General features: G+C 39.3%; 1 protein-coding gene across 1 annotated transcript; it reads right to left on the reverse strand.

Annotated features, from left to right (window-relative positions):
* Nucleotides 1-273: 273 nt before the first annotated feature.
* Nucleotides 274-11,281, reverse strand: LOC102230027 (reducing polyketide synthase PKS1-like). The gene is made up of 6 exons (XM_005805737.2): nt 11,224-11,281; nt 10,996-11,149; nt 9,624-9,784; nt 9,337-9,540; nt 7,134-7,315; nt 274-6,415 (listed from the first exon to the last, which is right to left on the reverse strand). The coding sequence occupies exons 1-6, from the start codon at nt 11,279-11,281 to the stop codon at nt 965-967; spliced, it is 6,210 nt and encodes a 2,069-aa protein (XP_005805794.1). The 3' UTR covers nt 274-964.
* Nucleotides 11,282-11,478: the final 197 nt, after the last annotated feature.

Below are 11,478 nucleotides of genomic sequence, written 5' to 3' on the forward strand. Positions count from 1 at the left end.
CTAGCACAGATGCTAGCAGACGTTTAAAAGCTATTGCTCCATATGTCATCAGATAGTATTACTGACTTTGTTTTAATGTTGCTCTTATATCAATGACTAACAACACCATCTTCACATAGAAGATGCAAAATATTTTTACCAATCTGTGCTAAACCAGGGCTGATGCTAGCTTTTCACAAGTTTCCATAGACAAAAGGACCAGTTTAATTTTATGTAGAAGAAAAATGCACTTTTTATTCTTGCTGATGGAAGCCTCATTTGTACAATGTTCAACTCATCTGGCAATAAAAAGAAATCACCCCCTGTATATGGATTAAAATAAACCTCAAAATCAATAAAAATACTAAGCTAGCATTAGCACAGTTGTTCAAGCTAGCATTTTCGAAGAGATAGAGAACAGTTTAAAGCACCAATAATCTATTCCCATGAAGCTTGTAGGATTGTTCATACTCAAATAAGTCTGAGGATATTGTTTAATTTAGTAGCTCTTCCAACACTTTGAGTGCTAACCAGATACTGTTTCCCTCAGTAAAGCAAGTTTCTGCTTAGCTAGAAAGGTCCAGAGGGTAGGAACAGCAATAGCTGGTGTTAGCTCCAGTTCTTTAGGTTTCCTCTGTTTCATGGGAGGGGGGTCGTAGGTAATTCCTATGAATATAGTTTAACTACACAAATCATGTTATTTATGCCAGTAACCCTCCAAACATCACCTAGTCATTATATCATTATATAATCATTATAGCCCGTAGATATTTTATTTGCTGTTGGTTTCCAATTATTTGTTACTTGTTTGTTCTTAGAAATGTCTCTGCCATCATTGCAGGACACATGAACCAGGGTTGTGGTGAAACTGTTTGTTTTTTAGCAAGGTTCTACAGTGATAGTTGCTCTTATATCAATGACTAAGAGCAACAAAATAATTGGGTTTCTTCTCTGTCTTTCATTAAAGCACAAGTTTTGTACTTAACTACATGCTGTTCTGCACAAAACTGATCAGAGTGGTAAGTGTGGTGTTAGGATCCAGAATTGTAACCAAAGGCACATTTATTTCTGTCTCCTGGTAGATTTTGTTCTGCAGAGTCATGGCCAGCATTGAGTCAATGCCCAGTGCTGACAAACAGGAGTCATCATCAACTTTTTCCGCATCTATATTGAGCATTTCACTGACTATTATCCTCACTGTCTCATAAGCTGTAAAGGAACGCTGAACTTTGGGGGTTTTGTGTATTTCATCTTTAATTGCTGTTTCCACTAAAGTCGCCATTCGCTCCCTGAGAGATGGATTTTGGGAAAGGACATGCAAGCTGAGGTTCTTGAAGTTGAATTTGCAAATTACTTGCTGCGGTCTGTTCATAAACAGACACCTTTGAAGTGTCTTGTGAACTTCATGTACACCCATTGTCATCATCCCCTTGGTCTCCAAGAACTTTTGAAAGTGGCCTTTGTTGAGCAGTAGACCAAGATTCAAGGGACCCCAGTTGATGGACTGTCCAGCAAGCCCAAGGTTTCTCCGGTAGTGACAAAATGTGTCAAGAAAAGCATTGGCTGCTGCGTAGTTACACTGTGATGCATTTCCAATGAATGATGAGATTGAGGAGTAGCATACAAAGTAGTCTAATTTGTTGTGAAGAGTTGCGAAATGGAGATTCAGAGTTCCACTGACTTTGGGTTTTAGCACCTTTCTGAACAGCGACTCATCAAGGGATTCAATGAGGGAATCATGCAGCACCGCAGCACTATGAAACACTCCTTTGATTGGACAAGATGGAAACATTCCCCCAATTTTGGTGATGGTATCCACCACCTGCTTTGACTCTGAAACATCACACTGGATGTTTAGGACAGAAACCCCATTTCTTTTCTGAAGGAGATCCAACTGAAAGCGGATTTCATCAGATGGGACACTTCTTGACAGGATTGCAATGCAACCTCCACCATTGTGTGCAATGAACTTAACCGTCTCCAGCCCCAAACCAGACAGGCCTCCAGTTACAATATAAACACATCTCTGTTCAAAGAGTGGTGCGGCTTTTGTAGGCAAAGAGCTGTGAGGACATTTAAGCCAATCCAATCCTTTATCAAGAACAACTTGCTGCACTGTTGCTGTTGTGAAAGAGGACTCAATTTTAGGCTCTTTCACATGAAGGATCTCCTCCCTATGCGGCAGACAATCTGGATCAAGCCTTAAAGACAGAAGCCAGTTAGAAATATTTCTTCTTTGTGCCTCTAGATTCACTTTCTGGAGAACATACGCCACATCAAGGCGGTGCACATGAATGTTTTTATCATTCAATGTAGTGTTGCTTGTGGCGACTGAGAGTGACATGTGACTGCTGAAGATAAAGATGACATGCTTCACTGTGTCACTATTGTCAAACAATCCCTCAAATGATTGATTAAATGGCGGTAGAAAAAGCAAAGCATCAAAATTTGTCGATTCCTTGGTAACACTAGCTTGACAAGAAACGTTCCAGCCTGACCTGTTTGCTGTGAGGGCAAGAACTTGTATGAGAACAGCAGCTGAGTCTGGGGAGATGATTGCCAACTTTTTGTGCCTTCCTCTAACTTCACACAGCAGCCTCTGCAAGATCTCCCATGCCAGGATGAAGAAGGACACACATGGCGTCTCTCGAAAAAAGGGAAATGCTTTTGTGCCATAGCACACTGCTTCAGGAATCAAGATCTTTGAAACTGCAGGAACCGGATAACACGAAGCAATTTGGTCTCCCAGTTTTAGAGTTTTGACGTCTTTGCCAACACCTGAGACAATACCACTAAAATCTAAACCCAGAAGGTCATGATTCTCTGTCACATGCTTGTTCCAGTAAAATGTCCTGCCAAAATTTAAATGGGAAGTGCTGACCGGGAAGTAGTCGGACGAATGTATGCAGACATTAGTCAGCTGAATTTCAACTAAGCTTTCTGGAACTGGACTTTTATCAAAGTTATGTTTAGAGACTTGACACAAATTTTCTATTTCATAGGGATTGGTGGTCTGTAGGACGAAGTCTCTTGATTGGCCAGCTGTTTTTGCCTCTTCACATAAATCACTGTCTTTAACTGGAGTTTGTGCTATCCTTGTTGTTGATGCCTGACCTTTGCTGATCCTTATATCTTGTTGTTGGTTGGTTTTAATTACACAAGCCAATGTTTGGATGTCTTCACTTGTCACAGAAGCCAGATCAATATGCTGGAAATGAATGTCTGCAATCTCAGCTGAGCAGGACCTCATCATACCAGAAAGCACAAAACCAAGACTCACGTGGTCCACCGTCAGTTCTGTTGATCTGTAAGTTATGACTTTGATGGCACACAAACATTTGGTCTCTTTGACAGCCAAAACAATGTGACGGAATATCTCACAACAAGTCACAAAGCTCTCCAGAATCATTTCAGAGGACAAGTGAGTCAGGTTCTCCACACCCCAAATGAAGAGAACTTTCTTCAGATCGTCATTGTTGTTCAACGATTGAATCACTAGGCTTTTTACTTCATCCGCACTTAACTTCTTTCTGATCCCTACAATGACCGAATCAGTGCATATGTAAGGTCTTAAACCTTTAGCAATGCCCATGCTATCTTCAAAGATGATGGCTTTTATTTTAGAGCCATCCACATCTCTCTCTTCTGCTAATGCAACGGTTTCACTATGAAAAAACAATGACTTGGTAACATCTGAATTTTGGAGCAAAAAGGAAATCCTTACACCCTTAAATTCCACCAATACCTTCCCATCTTTGGTAGAAAAGCAACCACACACCTCAAGAAAATCTTGAGTCTCTTGAGTTGTCCGAAGATACATGACCATTGTCTCCTGCAGGGGTTCTGAAATAGCAATGCTAGCGATCTGTGATGGGAGTCCCTGCTTGGATCCTTGTTGTCCCATTGCTACCACCGCAGCCATTTGAATGAAATAATCCAGTAGCACAGGGTGAATAAAATGTTTATGGAGGCTTTTCAGAATGTCCTCTGGAACTTGAAAAGCAGTCACGGCTTCCTTGAATTTGTTGCCAAGACGCACATTGTTTAGATGCCTAAAAAGCGGGCCATACTCAAATCCGGCCTGAGAGAGAAGTGAATAAATTTCTTGCTGAGTCAGAATCATTTTGCACCTTTGGTAGATCACATCAAGACAAATGGTTGCTTCCTCTAGCAGTGGTTGCTGATCTTTATACCTGCATGTGCCTGAGGCATGAACTGCAACAGGTGACTGTATTTTAAACAAGGCTTCCCCTTCTGATTGTTCCAGTATCATCTTCAGCTTCTTAGAATTTGAGTTGAGAGTAAGCACACTCTCAAATTTTATACTGAGAGAGGCAGGCTTCTTTGGCTTCAGGTTGGCCATCACCAAGGCATAAGCTAAGTCAACATAAAATGCCCCTGGCACAATGGCAATGCCGTTGTTTTTATGATCCCAGAGATAGGGTGCTGTCTTCAAAGACAGTTCAAACGTGCATTCTTTCTTGTCCCTTTTTATTTGGGACTCAAGTCCATCGCAAAAAACATCAGATGGTACATTATCTCCCCTTAAGGCTTCAAAGTTCACTTCATTCTTTGTGTTGTCAAACTGGTAGACTGGAGGAGTACTGGGTAATGTCCCACAACCCCTGAAGAGCTCCTTCCAGTCTACATTAATGCCAACTTCAAACAGTCTGGCCAGAGTCGAGGAAATGGTGTCACAGTCTTTGTTTGGGTGGACTGATGGGAGAACTTTGGCTTCATTGCCAAGAGTTTCACAGATGTACCTTTGGAGAGCCATTCGAGGTCCAACCTCTACAAAGACCACATTTCCTTTTGCTGGTTTCTCTTTGAGAACAGCACAAAGAGCTTTCTTGAATAAAACAGGCTCCCGGATGTTCTTTGCCCAGTATGTGCCGGAACTGAAATCCCCATCTGAAAGTCTCTCTCCAGTAACTGTGGAAAACAGGTGACATGCTATGCTTTTAGTATTCAAAAAGCCTATGCTGCTCTCAATGTCGTCTAGAATTGGATCCATCATGTGGCTATGGTAAGCAGCAGGGACATCTAAGATACGGAGGAAGATATTTGCATCTGCAAATTGAATCCTCAGCATCTCATGGAGAGCATCCACTGAATCTGCATCACCTGACAAAGTGCAGGACTGAGGGCTGTTGAAAGCAGCAACACAGATCTTGCCACCAAAGACTGTGAGAACTTCAAAAATCTTTTCTACAGCCACATTGCTGATGACAAGCATCTTTCCTCCTGTGACTCTACACTGAAGAGTACTGCGGTAGTGCAACACTTTCACCGCATCACAAAGAGACAAAAGACCTGAGCAGTGAGCTGCAGCGACCTCTCCAACAGAGTGGCCAAGCATGGCTGAGGGCTTAACACCCCACTGCTTCAGCAGGGTGGCAATCCCAACTTGTACTGCAAAAAGAAGAGGCTGGATAACATTTGGCCGGCTAATATCGACGTCATCACATTCACTCTCAAGAAGTTTACTGATGTTGATGGGAGTGTACGTCTGAAAGGCAATTTCAACTTTTTGGATTGTCTCTTTGAAAGCAAGAACCTGCCTCATGAGCTGCCTGCACATACCCCTGTAGCAAACCCCATTTCCACAAAACACAAAGACAACCTGGATGTCAGATTGAACCGACTGAAACTCTGTCTTTTGTGCTAATTTGAGCTGTTGTTGTAGATCTGAGAGGGAAGATGTCAAAAAAGCTTTCCGATATTTGTGTTTGAAGTGACTCCTCCCACAAGCAGAGGTGTATGAAAGTGCCTGAAAGTCAAGTGTGTGACTGCTGCACAGTCTTTGGTGGGTGTCTGCAATGGTCATTATGAGTGATTTCTCAGAAGCAGCTGACAACACAAAGAGTTTTTGCCAAGCTTTTTTGGGAACTACTTGATGAATGTGTTCTCTTAAAATTACATGCGCGTTTGTTCCCCCAAACCCAAAACTGTTGACCCCAGCTATCCTTCCTAGTCGTTGATTTGTCTCCCATCTTTCTAATTTGTCCGGTATTTTTAAATTCAGGGTATGTGTATCCACACTTGAGTTGTCTCTGGAGTAGAAAACTGAGGGAACAATAGTTTGGTGCTTCATCATTAAGAGTACCTTGATCAGTCCAGCCACTCCGGCTGCAGATTCGGTGTGTCCGATGTTACCCTTCACCGAGCCAACCCAGAGAGTCTCTGAGTCTGGAGGTCTGGCTTTGGCAATGACATTTGAGATGCTAGCTGCTTCTGTTGGGTCTCCAACTGGAGTCCCAGTCCCATGAGCTTCGATGTACTGGACATTTATGATATCGGAGTTGGAGTAGATTGTCCTGAGCAGCTCCTCTTGTTGCGTCACTGAAGGTTTGGTGAGAGGAGTCACCGAATGTCCGTCTTGGTTGACGGCAGTCTTGCAAATCACACCCCATATTTTATTGCAGTCCTTCAAGGCCTTTAAGTGGAAAAGAAACAGAAAATAATATTGATAAATATAAGTAATCTATCTAATGAATTTAAATATTTCCTTCTAGTTCTACGACTCCTTCAAGAAAAGAAACATTTAGATGATCTTCAAGTCTGCAAAATAACAAACAACATAAATATTTCTAGATCAGGGGTGTCCAAACTTTTTGCAACATGGGCCAAAATCCCTCTAATTACTCAGGGAGCCATATTGTTTTTCATTTTGTAGGGATTTTTCTCTAAAATCCCAACACATTCAATTTGTCAATAAACTAAACATGCAATATCCCAATGAGAAAGGCGAAGTGTTTCTTAGCTTTTTGGGTAATTTTTTTTCCCAGATTATTTGGTCTAGTAAATCTTTTAGTCTATTTCTAACAACAAAAAGAAAAATGTTCCTCAAGAACCCTTCCATTAACCAAATCTAATAGAATAAAAATGCTCCAATCTTTTTTTTTTTTTTAGTACAAAGTTGCTTGATCGCTATTTGCTAGGAAATTACAATTAAAGAAAAACATTCACCATTAAAGAAGAGTTAAATTTGTCACTGAAACTCTCATTCTAAAAAATCTGAAAAGTTTCCTCTGGAGAGCCAAACTCATAGCATTCTTAAACTGCAGCGGAGGTCCACACAGGATTGTTCAAAAGGCCACCAATGGCCCCCGCGCCACACTTTGGACACCCCTGTTCTAGATGAAACCTCAAACCTTTTTTAGAGGCTTCAGGAGCAAAACGCCACAGCCTTCTCCTCTTCCGTAGCCGTCTGCGCTGGTGCAGAAAGGCTTGCTGGTTCCTTCAGGTGAAATCATTCTGGCTTTACTGAGAGCAACAAACACTCTTGGCTCGATGATGCAGTTAACTCCTCCACACAACACCATCTCACAGTCACCTAGAGCAAATTTGGATACATTAGGATCCAATTTTTAATAAAATATAAAGTACTTTGTGTCTATTTTGTCCCAGACCTTCTTTAAAGTGGTCTTGATCACTGGACATATGAACATATTGAATATCTTTAAACTTTTTAAATTGAACTTTGGCTTCTTTTCTACTATTTTTGTTCAATATGTAATAATTTTGTGCTAGTGAAGCCAATTACCTCTTGGCTGCAGAAAACATTAACACTTAATCTAAAATGGAAACTTTTTGGCACTTTTTTTTTTTTTTTTACAAATATAGTCATATTTAGCTGACAAGAGGCATTTCTAAATATGTCTAGATTTGCCACTCATCACACAAGAACAGTGGTGTAAATTTCATAGGTTATTTTGGTTTACATTTGACTAAATATTTTGAGATTTGAGACTAAATATAAGCAATAAATGTCTATAAAGCACAGTGAGGCGTATTAGTGTTGTCATGCCTATTATGACAGCATCAAAAGAAAATAAATTTCCACCAAAAACTAAAAATTTTCTAGAAAAAAGAAGATATTTCTGAGTTCTGAAAGTAAAAAAAATGCAAGAAAAAAATTCAGAATTGTTCAACTTTTCAAACTCAGGAAATTTCCATCCATCCATCCATCCATTTTCTGTTCACCCTTTGTCCCTAATGGGGTCGGGAGGGTTGCTGGTGCCTATCTCCAGCTACGTTCCAGGCGGGAGGCGGGGTACACCCTGGACAGGTCGCCAGTCTGTCGCAGAGCAACACAAAGACATACAGGACAAACAACCATTCACACACACACACCCCTAGGGAGAATTTAGATAGACCAATTAACCTAATAGTCATGTTTTTGGACTGTGGGAGGAAGCCGGAGTACCCGGAGAGAACCCACGCATGCACAGGGAGAACATGCAAACTCCATGCAGAAAGACCCCGGCCGGGAATCGAACCCAGGACCTTCTTGCTGCAAGGCAACAGTGCTACCAACTGTGCCACTGTGCAGCCCGTAACTTTTCAAACTCAGAAATTTTCATGTTTTTTCTAGCAAATTTCTGAGATTAATCTAAAAATATTTGAGTTTTTGGCAGAAATTAACTCTTTTTTTTCTATCTACAATGGCCCTAAAATGTTATCGATAGTTTGGTTTATTAAATATAATGTAATAAGGAACTGTGAAGAATATGATGGATTTGTTTTGCTCAACAGTACATGGAAAGACTGCTGATTGTTACCAGTGGAGTTCATTATGCCAGGAACCACAGTGCCACCTAGCGGTGACTGGAGAAAGTGGCTGCTCCGAAAGATTTAATTCCCAGTTCGTCTTATATTATACTCAAGTAAGTAAAGCAGCTCTATTTCAACATAATTTTACTCAAGTAAAAGTAATCCTCCAAGAAATTACTCCAGTAAGAGTAAAAAAGTATTTGGTAAAAAGTGTACTGAAGTACTGAATAACTGATCAAATTGTCAATCATTTAATGTGTAAAAATTACATAATCAGACAGACCAAAATATAAAGTTAGGTGGAAATTTTGGTATTTAAGGATGAAAATGACAATAATTCATATGAGTGACAAAAAACACCAAAGAAAAATGTTTCCAAATCAGTTTCTTTCAATAAGAAATGTATGAAACTTTAATAAAAACCGTAAATGTGTGTCTTTGTCTAGTGAATATTTGGTTAAAACATTTTGTTTTTCATTCAGTGGATGGAAAATCCAAAAACTTTACTCAAGTAAGAGTAGAAATACTTCATAACAAAATTACTCTAGTAAAAGTAAACAGTTCAGCACTCCTAAAATAACTTTTTTTTTAAAGTTACTCAAGTAAATGTAACTAGTGACTACCAAACTGTTTATATGCATACTATTTTATATGAATTTACTACAAGTTTTATTTATTTTTGCCCTCATTTTGTCCTTTTTAAACCGTAAATAAAAAGGCTGCCCTGAGAAAATCATATTAAAGAAGATAACATGTAAGGGAAAATTGTTCTTGGATGTGAGGTAAATTAGAAATGCCTACCTTGCTTTATGGCCTGACAGGCGAGATGCAGAGCCACCAGAGAAGAAGAACAGGCGCTGTCAATAACGAGAGAAGGACCAGTGAGGTTAAAGGTGAAGGAAATCCTGTTGGCTGCGACGCTCACGGCCGTCCCGGTGCAGTTGTAATGTGTTATTGTCTCCGGCTTGTTATTCCTGATCATCTCATAGTCTCTGTTCATTAAACCTGCAGCATTAAAGCAGAACAGGTTAGAAAAATGCTTCCTCACGAGTCGGTGGGTTTAAATTGTAAAATATGAGACGAGTTACCGATGTAAACACCGGTTCTGGTTCCGCTGAGGCTCTCAATAGGTATTCCTGCTTCCTCTAAGGCTCTGTAGCTGCACTGCAGCAGCAGCTTCTGCTGAGGATCCATGAAGTCCGCTTCTACTTCAGGAATCCCAAAAAACGAGGGATCAAATTCATTAAACCTATAAAAAAATCAAAACAGATCTGTCATGACTCAGAGTCACAGAGTTAGGTAGTAACCAGTTACATTTACTGGAGTAACATTTTGGGAAAAACTTTATACTTAGGGCTGGACAAGATGGCTGAAAAACCTTTAAGTGTCTCATCAGTTGATATTTCATACTAATCCATTAGTTTTTTGTTTAAATATGTGAAATATTATGTTTGAAAGGTTGAAAATTTTCCAGAAAAAAACATGGAAATCTCTAAATTCTAACAGCCAAAAAAATCTAAAAAAAAACTCAGTCTTGAGAACAATCTCAGAAATTTTCTAGAAAAATCTGGAAACATCTGAGTTTCAAAAGTTTAAAATTTGCAAGAAAAAAAAACTCAGAATCAGAAAGTGGTGGAGTGACTTCCTATCTTATCATTCTTTGAAAATTTCTGAGATTAATTAAAAAAATTCTAAGTTTTTCTTGCTAATTTTTGACTTTTGAAATTCAGAAATTTCCATGTTTTTCTAGAAAATTTCTGAGACTAATCTCAAGACTTCTGAGTTTTTTCTAGGACATTTTTGACTTTTCAAATGCAGAAATTTCCATGTTTTTTAAAAAATATTTCTGATATTAATCTCAAAATTTCAGGGTTTTTTCTTGCAAATTTTTGACTTTTGAAATTTAATCTTTTTTCTAGACATTTCCTGAAATTGATCTCAAATCTAAATGTCTGATTCTGAGTTTTTCTTGCAAATGTTCCACTTTTAAAACTCAAAAATTTTCTCGGAAATTTCAGAGATTGATCTCAAAATTTCTGTATTTTTTTTCGTTCAAATTTTTAACATTTCAAACTCAGAAATTTCTCATTTTTTTCTAGAGAATTTCTGAGGTTAATCTAAACATTTCTGAATTTTCTCCCACAAACTTTGAACTTTTCAAACTCAGAAATTTCCACGTTTTTATAGAAAAATTCTAAGGTTAATCTCAAAATTTCTGAGTTCTATTTTTTCCGGAAATTTACGCCTTATTGTTTTTAAATCTACGACTACCGTAATACACGGTCATACATTTATTTATTGGCAGCAGTGTAAAAAGAACAAAATATAAGATACACTTTTCAGGTGATAATAAATCTGAAAATGATGTGATCAACTGAATTTGAGCTCCATTTTGGTCTGTTACCCCTAAATAAACAGAAGTATTTTTCGCCACATATCAGACCTGATGACTCTCCTCACCCTTTTATAAATGCAGCTTTTGCGGTTTGGCTCTTTCCGGGTTTGGTGACGTCAGCGTCGTGCCAGAAGTTGCTGTCGAACCTTTCAGCTGGAATGTCCGACACGCAATTCCTTCCCTCCTGCAGAACTTTCCAGAAATTATCCAGTCCCTCGCCTAACGTAGAGTAGAAGACAATAAATTACCTTTAAAACTAATGCGGCCGACAGCAGCCAGTGAAAATGTCTCACCTCCAGGGAAATTACATCCCATCCCGATAACAGCGACGTCCTCATCGGCGTCCGCCATCTTTGTTTAGGAAGTTGATTGAACGTCTTTAAGCGTCTTCATAGTAAAACTAAAGCGTCCAGTGAAAACTGGAGGCTTCTGCAGCTTTTCTTTCACCCGCTGCCTGCTTATAAATACTGAGACAGTCAATGAAAAGAGACAGCAGGGGTTTGTTCGGGTCGGTGTGTTTTTCTCGGAACAAAATCTCTTAATTGCAG

The sequence above is a fragment of the Xiphophorus maculatus genome, chromosome 21 (assembly GCF_002775205.1).
Source record: "Xiphophorus maculatus strain JP 163 A chromosome 21, X_maculatus-5.0-male, whole genome shotgun sequence".
NCBI classification, from domain to species: Eukaryota; Metazoa; Chordata; class Actinopteri; order Cyprinodontiformes; family Poeciliidae; genus Xiphophorus; species Xiphophorus maculatus.